The following is an 18,592-nucleotide window of genomic DNA, read 5'->3' as shown; positions in this document are numbered from 1 at the left end:
AAAAAAGCGCATTTAGAAGCATCCAAACCTAAGTAGATGGTAGGCACTTTAACTTTTTAAGTGGCATTTGGTTTGGGGAAATCCATAAATTTTTCCTCATAATCTTGATGGTGGGTATTTTATTCTCACGTTTGGTTTAAGGTAATCCGATTATGGGAAAAAGTGATAGATTCCTAACAGTACCCAAAATCTCGGAATAAAAAACTCACCTTTCCCATAGTATTTTAAGATTTCGGGGGCAAAGTTTCCTTATTTACAAAATTGACCTAAATAAAAAATTATGAAGTACCCTTTTAAAAAGTATGTTTGAAAATGATTGGAACTCAGTTGTAAGCTTTTATAAAAATTTTTTTATATTGCAATTAAGGCGTTGGGTATGAAGAAACACTTTGAATAATTTTTTTTTTTTTTTTATAAGTAGATTATTTAAGGCATTTTTATATAAAAATGCTTTAAATAATCCTTTTATATTTTAAGATTTAGGGTTTAGGGTTAATATTTTTATATTTAAGGCATTTTTGTAGAGAAAAGGTCTTAAATAATCTTTTTATATTTTTATAAATAAATTATTTAAGGCATTTTTGTATAGAAAAAGTCTTAAATAATTTTTTTATATTTTTATAAATTGATTATTTAAGACGATTCTATAAAAAAAAACCTTAAATAATCATTTTATATTATAGGGTTTAAGGTTAATATTAATATAAAAACATTATTTAAGGCGTTTCTGAAAAAAAAACGCCTTAAATAATACCCTTTATTTTTGTAAAAGGAATTATTTAAAGCTTTTTGGACAAAAAATTTCTTAAATAATGCCCTTTAACAAATATATCAACATTATTTAAGGTGTTTTTGCTTAAATAATATCACAAAACATTTTTAAAGGTATTATTTGAAATGTTTTTGATTTAACAATACTTTAAATAATCCCTTATTTTTTTTAACAAGGACAAAATACCTTAAATAAGACTGTGATATTTTTAACGATGATTATTTAAAGCGTTTTTTGTCCAATTGTGCTTTAAATAATCATCTTATTTTTAAAGGATTTAAGGTATTTTTAAATAAAATACGTTTTAAATAATTCATTTTTTTAAAAGGCATTATTTAATGTGTTTTTGTTCAAAAACACTTTAAATAATGTCGTTTAAAAAAATAAAAGAACTATTTAAAGTATTTTTTATTCAAAAATACCTTAAATAATTTTTTTTATTTTTTTAAAAGATATTATTTAATGTATTTTTTGTTTGAAAAATTTTTTAAATAATCTCTTTTAAAATAATAAATGAAATTATTTAAGGTGTTTCTCAATAAAAACACCTTAAATAATTTTTTATATTTTTTATTAATGATATTTTATAAATAAAAATGATAATCATAAAAATATTTTTTACTATTAAATATATCATTTATTGTTTAAATATTTATTATTAATAAAAATTAATGAAAATTTTTCATTATATATGTCAAAAAAATTATAATAATTATTTAAAAATTAATATACATGAATTACTTTAACTAAATAAATGAATTTGAATATGATTAAAAATAAAAAATGAAAAACTCTAATACCATACTCTTTTAAAGATCACGCATTCTCTCAAAATCTACGGTCCAATTAGCCAAACGCGCCTCGATATTTTTCTCTCCAAATAACGCGGACAGCCAAACCTATGAGTCCATATCCTCATTTGCCTCCTCGTCTAATTCTTTTCTACTCACACAATTCCACAACCAGTGCATCATGCTTTTCATCCAAATACCCACAACTAGTGCCCCATGTTGTTCATACAAATCCTGAGTTGTAGACCCTAACCCCAAATCATAATACCATTCAAAAACTCCTTTCTTTTTCATTTAATATAAAAAATCAAAACTTCAAAAACCTGACGCAAAACAGAAGAAAATTTCTCATAGCTTCGTATCCTTCTTCGCTTTCCCTTGATTCTTCCCCTATCCTTCTACTAAAACATTCAAAACCCTAAATTCTTCAAAAGGAAAATAGTTTTCCAGTTTTATCCTTTTTTTCCTTAATGATCTGACCAGTCAATTTGGTTTTTCTGGTAGAGTTTGGTCCGCAATGTCGGACGATATGTTATTACATTTTTCTTCAAATTCCTCAAATCAATCGGACCATTCTTTGCCCACCAAGATTGCAAAGCTCGAAGCTCGCTTGGTAGGCAAGGCATCTTCTGCAACTGTGTCTCAGCAACCGCAGCAACTACAGCAGCAGCCGCAGCAGCAACAACAGCCGCCTTGGACTTCTCTATCGTCGGCTTCGAAATTCTCATCCGCTGAGGACTTGCCGGAGGCTACTAGTTCAAGTGATTCCGATGATCAGGTAAATAAAAAGCCTTTACCATTCTTTCAACATTTTTTTTTTGTTTCAAATGCGGAATAATAGAAAATAACTGTAAGTCTTGGAGCACATTTCCTAGCAATTTTTTGTTTTTGATGGAACAATTGCCATTGGATGTTATGATGTTTATTGTTTATTGCTTTGAAAAGTACTGGTTCAGCGTGGCATTGGCTTCCTTTACTTTGGATTGCCATACAAAATGCTTGATAGAAACGATTGGTGTAAATGTAAATTATTAGAAGTTTAGATTCATTATTATGGATCATTGAAATGGACAGAATGTTTGGTTAATAACTGTGTTTTCATGCTTGCAGTTGTTACCAAGTTTGTCCATAAATTTTGTACCATTTGATCGAAAGAATAATCATCTCTATGATATCTTTGCTGGTTTCACTATTTATATATACTATTTGGATTATGTGAACCCTTCCCATCTTCAAGTGTTGTGTTGTGGAATTCATTGATATCATTCAAGTTTTAAGACTTTGATTGATGTCTTTTTATATGTCTTATGATGCTAGAATGGAGGAGAGTTTTTAATACAAGCCAATACTCTGAAGCGCCAGAAGGTTCAGGGAGATGACAACTCACCAGTCTTTGAGCATGTTGAGGTAGGTTTATGATTCATGAGCTAATCTTTTTGGAGGTTTGGAAATAATTTCTTTGCTTCTGAGCTCTTCAAGGTATTTTGATGACTTTTTTAGTGAAGCAATTTGTTGGATAGTTTCACTGTATCTATTTATTTCTCCGTGCACTGTAATTTTTCCTTTTTTGCTCTCCAAAAAATGATTGCTTATTGATCTTTGTTTGCAAAATGAATCAGGTGGTTGCTGAAGGGAGGCAAAAGATTGTGGAAGCTGTGGAGTCCAAGGCAAGTTTGGATGGAAATAGGAGAAAACAATGCCGTGGAAGGGGCCATTCTGTTTCAAGCAGAGGCCGTGGTTCTAGAGCTAATGATCAGACCAGACAACAAATATCTAGTTCGATAGTAACACCTCCAAATGGTCAGCTTGAGAACTCGTATCATAAGGTATGCCTTCACTGCCACAGGATGTTCTGTTTTCTGTTCTCTCACCAATTATAGCTAAAGTCACCAAAGCCAAAATTGCTCTTTTAGAGTGTTCTCTACTTACCTTTTTGGCTTATTGGACCATTCATTTGAGGCTGTTGTACTTGCTTAGCTCAAGTGGCGGTGAAGATGGGCTAGGGGGGCATTTAGAGGTCAAACTTTTAATGTTTAAAAAGTAAAGGTGAAAAAACGAAAGGAAAATAAACTAATCTTGAGGACATGGCTCACATTTTCTTCTGTTTCAGTATTTAAGCTTATTTTCTGTGAGTCCTTTATATTCTGCTCTGTACACTGTTCAAGAGGAAGGAGATACATGAAGGAAAATAAAAAAAGTGAGGTTTCTTTTGATAAGAGAAAATGGTTATAAACTGGAGCTTAAACCAATGGGACTCTTTTACCCAAGTGTTTGTCATTTTCCCCTACCACATATAGCTGGTTTATTGAGAAGGAAAATTTAAGGACTTTTCTTTTCTTAAAATTTGAAACAAATAGGGGGAAATTGAGAGTAAAAAAGAACATTTTTATTCCCTTCCTTTATGGCATACCAGACTAGTTAGCAAAATTACATAATTATTATACCTGACTAGTTGTAAAAGTCTAATCTGTGGAAAAACTAAGAAATAAATCAGTGTGGAAACTGAATGTATGTTGGAAAACTGCTTGTTAAGAATTATACAAGAATCTTAGGTTTATATACAACTAACTAGGGGTTAAACTAGGAAACTAAATCTTCTTAGAAAACTAATCTTATAATTGAGGGATTGTTTATCCTAATTTTAGGGATACAAATACTTAATTCTAGAGATACCAATATAAATATACAGATTACAAGATTACAACCAGCTGTAAATAAGTGTTTTCCCACACTCCCCCTCAAGCTGGTGAATAGGTGTTTTCCATTCCCAGCTTGGAAATAATTTCTTGAAATGTTGCACTACTGAGACCTTTAGTCAACATATCTGCAAGTTGACCCTTGGTTGATACATAAGGCGTACAAATCAACCCACTATCTAGTTTCTCCTTTATGAAATGCCGGTCTACTTCAATGTGTTTTGTTCTATCATGTTGCACAGGATTGTATGCAATGCTTATTGCAGACTTGTTATCACAGTAGAGTATCATTGGTCCATCCCACTTGATCTTCAAGTCTTCTAGGATAATCTTTAACCATAGTAGTTCACAAATTCCTTGAGCCATTGCTCTGAACTCTGCTTTAGCACTTGATCTTGCCACCACATTCTGTTTTTTACTCCTCCAAGTCATAAAATTACCACCTAAGAAAGTGTAGTAGCATGAGGTGAATTTTCTATCAGTTATTGAACCTGCATAATCAACATCTGTATATGCTTCTAGAACTAACCCCGAATTTCTTTTGAATAAGATATCTCTCCCAGGATTGACCTTCAAATTGTGCAATATACGGTAGACAGCCTGTAGGTGCACTTCTTTAGGACTATGCATAAATTGACTTATCACACTCACAGCATATGCTATATCAGGTCTAGTATGTGAGAGATAAATGAGTCTTCCAACTAATCTTTGGTACATCTCTCTATTTACAGCAACATCTTCATTAGCTTCTCCAATTTTATGATTAGGATCTATAGAGGTATTTGCAGGTTTACATGCAAGCTTCCCAGTTTCCTTCAGAAGATCCATCACATATTTCTGTTGTGAAATGAAAATACCATGCCGTGAGTGAGCTACTTTAATTCCTAGGAAGTACTTTAATCTCTCTAGCTCTTTTATCTCAAATTCTCTAGTCAAACACTGTTTTAGAGATTCTCTCTCTTTTTCATCATCTCCAGTTACAATTATATCATCAACATACACTAATAGAACTGTGGCTCTCCCTGAATCAGAGTGCTTGATAAACAATGTGTGATCTCCTTGACTCTGTTTATATCCCATTGCTAGCATCACTTTGGCTAATAAAGCTCTAGGAGACTGTTTAAGGCCATATAAAGCTTTTTTCAGCCTGCATACTTTGTTTGCTTCTAGATGACCTCCAAATCCCGATGGAAACTTCATATATATTTCTTCTTCCAAATCACCATGTAGAAAAGCATTCTTTACATCAAATTGTTGAAGCTGCCAACTGTAATTTGCAGCCAATGATAACAAAATCCTAACTGTATTCATCTTGGCAACTGGAGTAAAGGTTTCCTGGTAATCCACTCCATAGGTTTGAGTGTAGCCCTTAGTCACTAACCTGGCTTTATACCTTTCAACAGTACCATCTGCCTTGTATTTTACAGTGAAAATCCATTTACACCCCACTGGATTTTTTCTTTTAGGCAACTCTACCAGTTCCCATGTCTGATTTTTCTCTAAGGCCTCCATTTCTATTTTCATGGCTTACCTCCATTTCTCACTGGATAATGCCTCGGATAATGTAGTTGGAACAGAAAAGTGTTTAGACTCACAAGAAAATTTTTGTGGGATGGTGAAAATTTTTCAAATGACACAAAATTAGAGATTGGGTATAGTGGATGCTTGGTACATTCTCTGGTTCCTTTCCTAATGACAATAGGCAGATCATAATCACTAGTTATAGTTTTAGAAGATTCATGCTCATTTTGAGAAACAGAGTAAAAAACTGTAGTTACCTCATTTTCAGAGTTAGGATCAGGTTCTTGGACTCGCACTGGTTCAGGATCTAAAACTTTCCTTCTTGAGTACACCTATAATTCCATCATAGAATCAAGAACAATATTATCCTTTGTCACATCTTCCATATTTGGAATGGGTTCAGACTCAAATTTAATGTTTGACTTGGGCTCAACAGAAACAGGTTTCCACTCAGAAGAATTAATGGGCGTAAATGTTGAAAAAGAGGGCAAATCAAGCAAAAAGAAGTCTTTATCCTTATCTTCCATGAATGAAGTCTCCCCCTGAAGATAAGATTGAGTAAAAAATGATTTATTTTCTTCAAAAGTGACATCTGCAGACACATAGAATTTTTTGGTAGGAGGATGATAGCACTTATATCCTTTTTGAGTTGAAGAATACCCCACAAAAATACACTTAATCGCTCTTGGATCCAACTTTCCCCTGTTATCACTGTGAACATGAACAAATGATGTACAACCAAATATCCTAGGTGTGAGATTATTTGTGGTATTGAGGTTGGGATAAAATTGTGAAAGTAGTTCCATAAGAGTTTTAAATCCCAAAATCCTTGAAGGTAACCTATTTATAATATGTGTGGCAGTGAGAACAGCTTCCCCCCAGTAAAATTTAGGTATATTTGCTTGAAAAAGAAAGGCTGGGGTTGTGGCTAGTAAATGGCTATTTTTCTTCTCTGCCACTCCATTGTGCTATGGAGTATTAACACAAGATGACTCATGGATGATCCCCTCTTTTTGGAAATAGGTAGATAGACTTTGGTTGAAGTAGTCTCTTGCATTATTAGACCTAAATCTCTTGATTCTCACTCCAAATTGATTTTGGATCATGTTTTGGAAGCTTAAAAACACACTATTCACATCTGATTTTGATTTAAGTAAAAAAACCCAAGAAACCCCGGTACTATCATCTATGAATGAAACAAACCATCTTGCACCAGAAATATTAGGAATTGTAGAGGGACCCCAAATGTCACTATGAATCAAGTAAAAGGGAGTAGAACTTCTTTTGTTACTGATTGGAAAAGACACACCTCTATGCTTTGCAAGTTCGCAAACATCACAATGAAAATCTTCGACATTTAATCCTTTGAACAAAGAAGGAAACATGTTTCTCAAGGTTCCAAAAGAAGGATGTCCAAGACGAAAATGATAAAGCCAGATTTTGTCTTTATTGGAAGATTTTTCAGAAAGAAATGACAAAGGTAAACTATTCTTGATACTACTTGTGTTATTTGATGTCTCGAGATAGTATAGTCCATCCTTCTCCTTAGCAAGTCCAATCATCTTCCTCGAACTCTAGTCCTGAAATTCACAATAAGAGGGATAAAAAGTTACTTTGTAATTCATATCTCTAGTAAGTTTTTGTATAGATATCAGATTAGTAGACAATCCAGGAACATGAAGAACATTTTTTAGAACAAACGAGGGATTAACTTGAACATCTCCTAATCCTGCCACTGTGGTAAGTGAACCATCTGCAACAACAATTTTCTTATTACTAGGACACAGGTTATATGTACTAAACTTTTGTGAGGAATGTGTCATGTGGTTTGTGGCTTCTGAGTCAATGACCCAAGAACTCGTAATAGGCTTAGTCGAGACATTTAATCCATGAGAACCGGAAGCTTTACCTGAACTAGAAACCTTACCCAAAGAACATACCACAGTAGGCTTTTTAAGGATTTTCAATAAGTTTCTTAGCTTTTCAATCTCTTCCCTGTCGAACTCTCCTTGTTTATGAGACATCTGTAGTACTCCAGTGATTTTTCCAGTTAACATTTCCTCAAATTGAGTGGTAGTGATATCTTTCTTTGAAAGGGTTCGGCAATGAAGGCCTAAACAGGATTCGGCAATGAAGGCCTAAAAAAGTCAGCAATGAAGGCTGAAAATTTTGCTTCCCAAGAAGAGCCTAAAGCTCTGATACCATGTGAAAAAATTAAGAAATAAATCAGTGTGAAAACTAAATGTATGTTGGAAAACTGCTTGTTAAGAATTATACAAGAATCTTAGGTTTATATACAACTAACTAGGGGTTAAACTAGGAAACTAAATCTTCCTAAAAAACTAATCCTATAATTGAGGGATTGTCTATCCTAATTTTAGGGATACAAATACTTAATTCTAGAGATACAAATATAAATATACAGATTACAAGATTACAACCAGCTGTAAATAAGTGTTTTCCCACATAATCACATACAAAAAATTACAAGCGTTTTGATATTTATGTCCATCTTGCAGGATAGTAGGCCTAAAGAGCAGTTCTTGGCTGATGACCGCATTTCACTAGAGGTATGTATTTTGGTAAAGTTTGTTTTCATTTAAACTATTTAAATTTCTTTACTTTTTGGCAATAAAATTTATTTCTTTTTAGTCCAGAAAATGTGGAGGAAAAAGAACTATGATTTGCTTTTTCAACTAGTTATTTTTTTCTAAAATATATTTTTGGGTTATTTTCCTTATAGTGCAGATTTTGTAACTCAGAGTTCTAATCCTTTTGTTGCCATAACTTAGGAAGAGGTGACATCTTTACTTGCAAAAGTTACGGCATTGGAGGAAGACCTACGGAAGTGTCGTCAAGAAGCCTCTGATTATCAAAATCTATGTCGGCAAATAGAGAAGGTTTTAAGTGTCTCTGCTATGTGACTTTTTTTAATATTTGATGCATAGTTCTTTATGTACTTACTACTTACCTTTTAGTGTTTATTGTGTTGTCAGGAATTGAAAGATATTAAAGATTATGACCAGCAAATGAAGCCGAAGGTGGCTATTACTTACGCTTTATTGATGGATCTCAATCTACTGCAAATTCTAACTTTATCCAATAGCCATAGATATGAGTGTATATCACACATTTATAGTCTAGATAGATAAGCAAGATTTTTTTGTGTTTTTCCTGCCCCACGGTAGGGGGATTGGACGATTAAAATGTTTAACTTTCAAATAAGAAATATATAAATTCTCTATCTCTGTCGTTAACAAAAGCCTGGAAGGGATCTGAAAACTTCTTTCTTTTATGCTTAGAAGCAACTGTACCCATTTTGGAAATGCAATTTTTTTTTTTTTAATTTTGTTGGAATACAGCAGTAGCAAAATTCTTGTATACTGCGATAAACTGAAGTTGTAGTAACAGGCATCAATGATTAGAAGCCCCTTTGATGCATGGAATTCGTCTTCTAAGGCAATGTCAGAAAAATAGCCATTTTTCTTCCTACATAATTTGACTCATCTCTGACGGAAGCTTAGAAGTTATATGATAACGGAATCTAAGGCACCTGGATTCTTGTTATTAGCTATAATACAGGCCTTGATCTTTGCTTCATTCTGATATATAAAGTTTGGTTTATATTCTATATACCTCTGCGTCTTCACAGGAAACCCGTTTCTGTAATGTTCTTGTGAACTGTTAATTCTATGTGCATAATTGAACTTCTAAAATTGTTGTTCAGTTCACAAGATAAAATATCAAACTTTATAAATATTTTCTCTCATACCTAAACAGGAAAAGGAAAATGACTAGAAAAATATATTTACTAGGGTGCTTGATAGCAATTTATGGTGTTGTTTTAATTCTAGGCCCTCTTATCTGATTGTGATTCAGAGAACAAAAATGATATCAGATCTGCTGATAGCTGTTTCAAAGTCTGAGAGACAGGAAGCGAGGATGAAAGTACGGCAGGATTCTTTGAGACTTGGGAATGTGGGTGTAATCAGGTATATAAAGAGCTTTCCAGATTTAGTTAAAGTGCTTGGAACATGTTCTTCATGCTTGACATGCTGGTTACTCTGAGTGAGAGAAAAAGCAAATAGAAGAAAATTTTGGTAAAAGAATGTTGAAATGTTTCATACAATGAAAGGCAAAAGAATGTCAACTATATTAAGTATCTAAAAGTGTTTAATAAAAGCAAAAGAATGACAACTAGGATGGATGCATGCTACAATCCTTGAGACTTGGCAATGTAGGTGTAATCAGGTTTATAAAAAAATTTTAGCTTTAGATAATGTGCTTGCTATGGGCTCTTCATGCTTGATATAGTTTTTGGTCAGAGTGAGAGAAAGGCAAAAATAATTTTTTGGAATGTTGTTGTATTTGATTGCATAATCAAAAGCAGACAAATGGTGACTATTTAAGTATTTAGAAGTGTTCAATGTAGGAATGTATTGATATAGATGGACTCACAAAGTTGCTATCTGTTATTTGAGAACATTATCATGCAGTTCATTATGAATGTCACTACCTACATTGCTAAAAGAAGTAAATAAGGCATGGATAGTGTGATTCCTCAATTCTCATAGGGAGTTTTTACTAGCAGAGAAAAATTCTATTTCACATTATAAATTTTTGAAAGGCAGTCTTCAGTGTTGATAATAATCACAATTCCCGGGGATTAGTAAAACATGAGATCCTGATGTTAAACTTAAGCGGGAGGAAAAAAGTGTTTTGGTGAATTATGCAAATTTAATATTCTTAATTCTTATAATTCTCTCTACATGCTGCTGGAGGTGTATGGTTTAAGTATCCAAGAGTGTCCCTTGGTTTAATATTTTTCTTTCTTTTTGTCTCATGTGCCTCATTCATGTTTGTGTGGAACTGCAGTATTAGTATTACCACTCTTTGCATTTCTTGATTTATGAGTTGGCCCCGTGTTCTTTTTGCCTTCAGAGCTGGAACACTGATATCTGAGACATGGGAGGATGGGCAAGCGCTGAAAGATCTAAATGCTCATCTTGTATGTTCTTCTCTCATCTCTCTCTCTCTCTCTCTCTCTCTCTCTATATATATATATATATATATATTTAATGAGCGATAAAAGGAGAAATTAGTTGATATAATAATTTAGCTTGAGGATTCTCCTTTTTTTATTGTGCTAGCATGATGTTTTATATTTTTTCCTTTTTAAATATGATTCCCTTTCATTTTCTTTTCTTTTAGAGACAATTGTTGGAAGCTAAGGAGGCTGTTGAACGACAGAGGAAACAATTAAAGAAGCGACAATCTGGTAAAGCATAATTCTGCAATTACATGGTTTAAGAATTCCTATGGTCTGTACTAATTCAAGTTCTTAAACTCATGGGAATAGATTTAGGCATCTGTTCAGTCTGTTTTAAGTATTATGGGATTATAAACAGGATAACTTAAGGATGTGAGTTCACATATTTCCAGTCACAAAACCAGCTACTAGGCTGAATATATGCATAAAGCCTAATTAGCTACCAGGGCGTCTTCTCTAGGACCAAAAAGACCTCTTTTTCAATGAAGGGCCGATGCCCAAATACTTAATTATTGATATACTTGATAAAACCATAAATGGATTTTTAAATAAAAGAGCATATTAAATCAACTATTAATATCATGATGATAAAACTATAAAGATATATAATAAGCATTAGACAAGCTGTTTTTTTTGCCTCTTATGAGGCAAGAAATCTTAAAGTAAATGAGGTATAAACCTTTTGAGAGTCAATCTCTTAAACTATAATTTAATCTTGACAATAAATATATTTATAAATTGAACATAAAAATAAATTTGAACTACTGTTACATAAAATAAATGTCAATATCAGATATTAATAATTAGATAGCAATTACACAAGATAAGGAAAAGAAAATATGTTAGGATCAGTTGGGATCTTTCTAGCGGACCACTATTTTACTAATATCTCTTTAGTCTGTGGCAAAGAAGTTGAATCAGTTTCTGGTGACCTATCATATGACCTACCAGATGCAATGCTCTATAGAGACCCTTTAGCGCATGCTGAAGGCCAAAAAGCTTCAATAGTGTAAAAAATTTGCTATTTTGGGGCACCTCAGAACAGAAGCATGTGCTAACCTGGGGCCTAGCTATATATTTAACATATCATACTGTTTTTTAGCCATGCCTTGCACTTGGTGCATATTTAAAAAGATTTTAATTGCATATTTGACTTATTAAACTGGCATTGGTGGCATCTCATTTACATGCACCTAACTTTTATTTGAAGGCTTTACTCTTGGTGTATATGCACCTAACAGATTGTTACATACACACAAAAACCAACATACTCATAAGTATGGAACATAAACACACACACACACATACACACACACACACACACACACATCCAACACAACTTTGGAGACAGAAATAAATATGTAAAAGAGTATGCATCTGAAAGAAGAGCAATTTTCTCTTGCTTGAAGACAAGGGTGATGCGACTGATGTGGAATCTGGTGCACAAGAAGAAGATATCCTCATCCAGGATGAGATATACAAATCACGTCTAGCCAGTATTAAACGTGTAAGTTTATCATTGCATATGATTGTTCTTTATTCTATTTGATATCATTAAGGATCACAAAAGTTCTCTTGATTTTTCCTTGCACATTCTTCATGATTGAGTTGCGGATTTTCTGTAGGAGGAGGAAAGTATTCTCCGTGAAAGAGATCGCTATGAACTAGATAAGGGAAGGCTTATACGTGAAATGAAGCGCATTCGAGATGAGGATGGTTCCCGTTTTAACAATTTTCAAATACTGAATAATCGATTTGCCCTTTTAAACCTTCTTGGCAAAGGAGGATTCAGTGAGGTTTATAAGGTAAGAACTTTGGCAAGCTTTTCTCTTTTGAGATTCAAATGATTTGCTAAGCATGTTTGACCAAGGCCTATTTGCTATGTCAAAAGTCTAGAATTCCTTTGCCAAAATTGGCAATTGTGAAAATATATCTTTTTGCAGTGATTTGAAGTAAGAAATTTCCAGCAGGCTTATGACTTGGTAGAGCATAGATATGTTGCGTGTAAGCTTCATGGTTTGAATGCTCAGTGGAGCGAGGATAAGAAGCAAAGTTACATACGGCATGCAATTCGAGAGTACAACATTCACAAGACATTGGTGCACCATCACATTGTTCGGCTTTGGGACATTTTTGAGATTGACCATAATACTTTCTGCACGGTCTTAGAGTACTGCAGTGGTAAACTCTCTGAACCACATCATTTTTCTAGGAGTCTTTTTTTATTTAGTTTACTTGGTAGAGAAGACCTGCAAATCCTATCCAGATGATGGATATATATATCTGCCTCGCATGCTTAATTTTCATTTCTTTTTGTCTTTTGTTTTCTTTTATTGCTTTCAGGCAAAGATCTCGATGCTGTTTTGAAGGCAACACCTGTGTTGCCTGAGAAAGAAGCTAGGATTATCATAGTTCAAATATTTCAAGGCCTTGTATACTTGAATAAAAGATCACAAAAGATTATCCATTATGATCTGAAGCCTGGGAATGTCCTCTTTGATGAGTTAGGTGTAGCAAAAGTGACTGATTTTGGTCTTAGCAAAATAGTAGAGGATGATGTTGGATCCCAGGGCATGGAGCTTACATCCCAGGGAGCTGGAACATATTGGTGAGTTATGAAGTTTAATATCCCTCCTTGAACATTTGAAATGTCCAGCTCTTCTGCTTTTTCTCCTCATTTTTGCTGCAATTTCCTCATATCTTTTGTCGATTGCATGCTAAATGTAGCACTTTTTCAACTTAAATACCATAACGAATCTCAGTTGAATACTTAATCTGACCTTTGAGAAGGGTTTGGGTATTTGTGCTGCATGTCATTGAATTTGATTCTGTACAAATGACTGTACGAGTTTGAAATATTGTCAGAAAAAAGATTGCTGATGTCACTTGGATAATTATTGATGTCGTGGTCATAAATTTAGTAAATTATTTATGAGGATAAATTATTGGAATGAGAATTCCTTCTCTCTCTGAATATAATTCTTTGTGCTATATATTTTATGTTTGAAAGATAGTGCATTGTACTATGTCCTTGAAACTGGATTTAGTTTATATCAGTGTTCAGTAGCTGTCATAACAGGCTCTCTTTCCATACGGGCGGACTTGTTAATCCACTCTAATGATTGTGTGTAGGCTTCTTTATCATTGCCCCCCTTTTCTCTGTATTGCGTTTGAATTAGCCGGTGATTCTAGTTTCCTTATTTTGGATATAACCTCTTCTTTTTTATTTATGCTTGTTTATAGTGCGTAGTCATCTTCTCTGATTCTTTTCATGAGCAAAAGTGCTTCGACTGTTGTTCTGTAATTTCAGGTACTTGCCCCCAGAATGCTTTGAGCTCAGTAAGACACCTCTGATTTCATCAAAGGTCAGTGATTCTGTCCCCGATCTCTTCCTTCTCTCTGTTTTCCTTGCTAAGTGAGGATGGGGCCATGTTTGTGAAACATAGTAAGTGGATGGTTTCATTACCATATAGAGTTTAACTTTTCTGCCCTCGTGAGTTTTTGTTCTAGTTCATTGGTTGTAGATACCTAAATAGTTATCTGACCCCATGCACCATTATTGCTTATGATTCGATATTTGGTCTTCAGCTTTTTTGACGTGATATTCCTTTGGAATAGGTGGATGTTTGGTCTGCTGGTGTTTTATTTTACCAAATGCTTTTTGGTCGACGCCCCTTTGGGCATGACCAGACTCAAGAACGAATATTACGTGAAGACACAATAATCAAAGCACTCAAGGTTGAATTCCCATCAAGACCTACTGTCTCCAATGAGGCAAAGGTTAGTTCAATCTATCTAAGTTTCTGATGCATATTTTTGTCTTGATGGATGAAACAACTTCTGTACATAAGCATCAAAAGTGGAGTTATATATTACACTTACGGCAGTATGACAGTTTGACTTTGACTGGCATTCAGTCGATTATTGTAGATAATCTCTTTCCAGATAATACTTCCTCTCAATGGTGATCCAAATCCAATAACTGCAGAGTTCTTTTTCTTATTTTTTTGGCCACAATAACTGCAGAGTTTAGTTATTCTCTTTCCCTGTCTTTAAGAAGCAAAGAAATTTTACTGATGCATGAACAATAAGAGCATTTGCTTTCTATGTCGATGTATATACTGCAGATTCGCTGGATTCAATACCATATTTCTGCAGTTTCAGACTGTCAGTTGCTTGACTGTCATGGAAAGCCAATTTGTGAGAACTTTTGATAGCTTAATGATGACTTAATCATATTTTTAACTGTGCAGGATTTGATTCGCCGATGTCTAACATATAACCAAGCAGAAAGGCCAGATGTTTTGACAATAGCACAGGATCCATATCTTACATATTCGAAGAAGTAAAAATGCACACAGACACAGCCAAAGGGTTCGAAAAGAGTAGGGGTATAGATTGCGAAGGACTAAAGGTTTTGAGATTATACCCTGCTTGTTTTCACTTGATTTTTTTGGTTGATCGTTTAAGTTCGATTCATTTTCTTTTGTTTTGTATTTTGTGCGAATGGTGATTTTTCATTTTTCTTGATTAGATATATAGAAAAAGATGGTTTTAACTTGATTAGATTGAATGAAAGCATCTTTCTTTCTTTTAATTTTTATTAAAAAATACTTAAAATGATAAAAGCTTTTTTTATCAATTAAAAAAACTTCGTTGAATGACCTCGAAAGTTGTATTTATCAGTGCCTAGAATCATTTTATTTAGGATTGTTTTTTACTATCTTATTTAAAATATTTATTTTGGTCTATTTGCAATGTTAAACTTCTAATAGTCTTAAAAGAATTTATACACAATAAAAAAAAAAAACACAAAAACAATATAATTTTAAAATTTGATAAAATTTACACATAAATTTAACAAAAATCAAAAAAATATGTTTAGAATTTTTGTGTCAACATAATATGATAATTTTAATATTTTATGATTATATTTTGTGCATAAAATAATTGATGAAATAATATAATAATTATTTTATATCATGTTTGATTTATATCTAATTGAAAATGATAAGATTAAAAAGAGAATTATTATCATCTTAATATATGATGATTTAATCATTTTAAAATGAACAGAATTATTTTTATTTCATAAGGTTAAATTTACTTGTTCGATTATTATTTTTTAAAAATTTATATTAATAATTTAAATTGTATAAATTTTGAGTAAAAATAATTTTAATCAATAAATAAATTATTTTATTTTAATTTTTATATACATCAAGTATAAAATATGATGATATTATTTAATGTATTTTTATTCATAATATTATCTTATTTTATTTTATTTTAATTTTGTATATTAAATATAACCTATGTATTTAATATAAAATAAATATGATATTGATACATGAATACGTATAAAAATGCTCGAGAATGAACGGTTTAAGTCTTCAAGTACATAGCACGCAAAACGACTATACAATAAAAACAGTGCAGAGGAAAAAACACTTTCCCCGTTGCCACAAAAATATTATCCATCTCGTATCTTATGGCACTCTCAGTTTCTTCTACTTCAACATTTCCATGCCCAATTTGTCACGACAATCAAACCGTACGACTCAACAGCTCAACCAGACGTCAAATTCGAAACCCAACCCTACTTCTGAGGTGTGAATCATCTTCAGCCGACTCGGGGTTGCCAGCAAGAAGCTCAAGGCTCGAAATAGGGTCTCCTATAATTGTGGTTGAAGCACCCAAAATGATAAAGACTGCAGCATCAGTTCCATGCCTCCGAGTCAATTCTGGCTTGGTCAAGCCTGGAGATGTTGGAAGGTTTGAGCCTTCTTAGCTACACAAACTTAATTTTTTATAAAAACAAATGCTTTTATGCTAATGAAATGCTTGGAATAATGTGAGTGAGTACTGACTTTGCAGAATTGTTTCAAGAAAACCCAAGGACGTGTGGGCTGTTCGTCTGGCTATTGGCTCCTATCTCTTGGATGGGAAATACTTCAAAGCTTTGGAGTTTGATGAATGATTCAGAACATAGCTTGGGAGCTTCTATAGATTGTGCCTATAATTTGATTTTGGATTTCAATAAAAATTTTGCTTAATTTCAATGTAATTGGTTGTGTAATTGGTAGGGAGCTTCTTTCAACTATTTATTTTTTTAAACTTTTACCAATTAAAAAAATTATAAAATCATAATTTTCATTTATAAAAGATTAATAAAAAAATTTATTAAACATTTAATTTTCAATAACATACCAAACAATTTTTATATCATAATTTCAATACTTAAAATTTTCAAAATTGAAATTTCAATGCTTGATTTATCATGTTGAATTTATTCAATTTATAAAACAATAACGTGATTTTATACAATCCCATATTTAGGGGAACCAAAAATTGTGACCATTTAATAAAATATTGAAAGGTTACATTGTTCATTGTTGTTTTTTTGGTCAAGGTTGTTTATTCTTTATTTTATATTAAAATATATATAATTGTTATTATGAAAAATAATAATAAGGGAGATTTATCCGTTACTAAATACACCTCAAATTCAAATTTAAATTTATTATTTTCACTAAATAATTTTCATCCCTCAACAATTGATTTTCTCTTCATACTCTCAATATTTTTTCTTTCTTCTCTCTTATTCTCTTTTCAATCTGAAACTCATATTAACTCTAAATCCATCAAATTAACCTTAATTTTACATTTTTTTTAAAAGTTTTCTATTGATTAAAAGTAAGATTTTAAGATTTATTTTGTTTGATTTAGTTTAAATGTATGCAAAAATAGGTTAGAATTTATTAAATGAATTTTGCAAAATTCAAGTTTCTTAAAAGTAGATTTTCAAGAAATTTTTAAAACTCTTTGAAAATAGATTTTTAAAAAACCTTTGAGACTCTAAAAAATGCATTATTTAAAAAAAAAACTTTTAAACTTCTTAAAAATCTATTTTGGTTTTCGATAAGTTTTTAAAGTATTTCCAAGAAACCTTTTAAGGTTCTTGAAAATCCATCTATGAAAAACATAACATAAATTTTAGAAATTTATTTTTGAAAATAAATAATAAATTTCGAATATAAATTTTCAAAAATTATTTATATTCTCGAAAATAGATTTATAAAAATATAAAAAAAATAAGATTCAATTGGATATAAGAAAAAGAAGGATGAAAGAGGGAAAAAAAAAAGGAAAAGAAGAAAAATACTGTAAAATTGTAATTTATTAAATGATAAATTTGATATTTGTTATATAGGTGTTTTTGAAAAAAAAAATTGATTAGGTGTATAGAGAAATTTGGATGATGCATTTAGAAGTCCTAGAGATTTATTAGGTAATATAATTATTTAGAGTTGATTTAAAATATGTTTCCTATTTCAAGAATTAATTATTTATTTTTATTTTCAAAATTTTTCATTTTTTAAGAATTTCTTATAATTGTTCTTGAAAAAATCTGAAAATATATAAACTATTTTTTTATATCTCTTTATAGAAATCAAAATAAAAAAAGAAGAGTTGAATTTTTAACATGTCATGATATTCATACAATTTTATAATTTGTAAAATCAACTTTATAATGGGTTAGAAAATTTGATTGGGGTTGTTGTAATTAAACATGTTTGATGATTAGTTGGAAGTGAAACTTTACATATGTGAAAATTTAAAGATACATAAAAATTTTATTTATAAATAAGTTTTTTATACAAAATATAAAAATAATAAATAAAAATATATTAAAGATTAAAATGAATTACAATCAAATTTAAATTTAAGATTAAAAAAATATTGCTAAAATCTTTCCATA

At 31.7% G+C, this 18,592-nt stretch overlaps 2 protein-coding genes across 7 annotated transcripts; both read left to right on the top strand.

The window, feature by feature from the left end:
• The first annotated feature begins 1,609 nt into the window (after window positions 1-1,609).
• Window positions 1,610-15,396, top strand: TSL (Protein kinase superfamily protein). 6 transcript variants are annotated; one of them, XM_022896753.2, is made up of 17 exons: window positions 1,784-1,921; window positions 2,047-2,341; window positions 2,881-2,970; window positions 3,183-3,389; window positions 8,300-8,350; window positions 8,573-8,680; window positions 8,759-8,821; window positions 9,660-9,772; window positions 10,722-10,788; window positions 10,992-11,058; window positions 12,240-12,337; window positions 12,456-12,635; window positions 12,798-13,011; window positions 13,174-13,438; window positions 14,141-14,195; window positions 14,449-14,610; window positions 15,084-15,396. In XM_022896753.2, exons 2-17 carry the CDS (start codon window positions 2,081-2,083, stop codon window positions 15,177-15,179), a joined length of 2,097 nt encoding a protein of 698 aa, XP_022752488.2. In that variant the 5' UTR covers window positions 1,784-1,921; window positions 2,047-2,080; the 3' UTR covers window positions 15,180-15,396. The 6 variants fall into 6 exon arrangements, with proteins under 6 accessions (XP_022752491.2, XP_022752490.2, XP_022752489.2 ...); XM_022896756.2 differs by having other exon boundaries at window positions 1,610-2,341; window positions 8,777-8,821; window positions 12,801-13,011; XM_022896755.2 differs by having other exon boundaries at window positions 1,715-2,341; window positions 8,777-8,821.
• Window positions 15,397-16,105: 709 nt separating this feature from the next.
• Window positions 16,106-16,897, top strand: CRR42 (DUF3148 family protein). Its single transcript, XM_022897985.2, has 2 exons — window positions 16,106-16,605; window positions 16,708-16,897. The coding sequence occupies exons 1-2, from the start codon at window positions 16,322-16,324 to the stop codon at window positions 16,808-16,810; spliced, it is 387 nt and encodes a 128-aa protein (XP_022753720.2). The 5' UTR covers window positions 16,106-16,321; the 3' UTR covers window positions 16,811-16,897.
• The last annotated feature ends 1,695 nt before the right edge of the window (window positions 16,898-18,592 follow it).

The sequence above is a fragment of the Durio zibethinus genome, chromosome 15, assembly GCF_047325235.1.
Source record: "Durio zibethinus cultivar Kanyao isolate XHJ-2024 chromosome 15, ASM4732523v1, whole genome shotgun sequence".
In the NCBI taxonomy this organism is placed as follows: domain Eukaryota; kingdom Viridiplantae; phylum Streptophyta; class Magnoliopsida; order Malvales; family Malvaceae; genus Durio; species Durio zibethinus.
Note: the sequence above shows the minus strand (reverse complement) of the source record. Positions and strands in the feature narration are given on the sequence as shown.

Excerpts from the sequence above, each read along its gene's own strand:
- TSL (XM_022896752.2), top strand. The coding sequence starts at position 2,081 with ATGTCGGACGATATGTTATTACATTTTTCTTCAAATTCCTCAAATCAA. Across the intron at positions 8,351-8,572 it reads ATGACCGCATTTCACTAGAG|GAAGAGGTGACATCTTTACT; the intron begins GTATGTATTTTG and ends GCCATAACTTAG. Across the intron at positions 12,636-12,797 it reads GATTCAGTGAGGTTTATAAG|CAGGCTTATGACTTGGTAGA; the intron begins GTAAGAACTTTG and ends AGAAATTTCCAG.
- CRR42 (XM_022897985.2), top strand. The coding sequence starts at position 16,322 with ATGGCACTCTCAGTTTCTTCTACTTCAACATTTCCATGCCCAATTTGT. Across the intron at positions 16,606-16,707 it reads AAGCCTGGAGATGTTGGAAG|AATTGTTTCAAGAAAACCCA; the intron begins GTTTGAGCCTTC and ends CTGACTTTGCAG.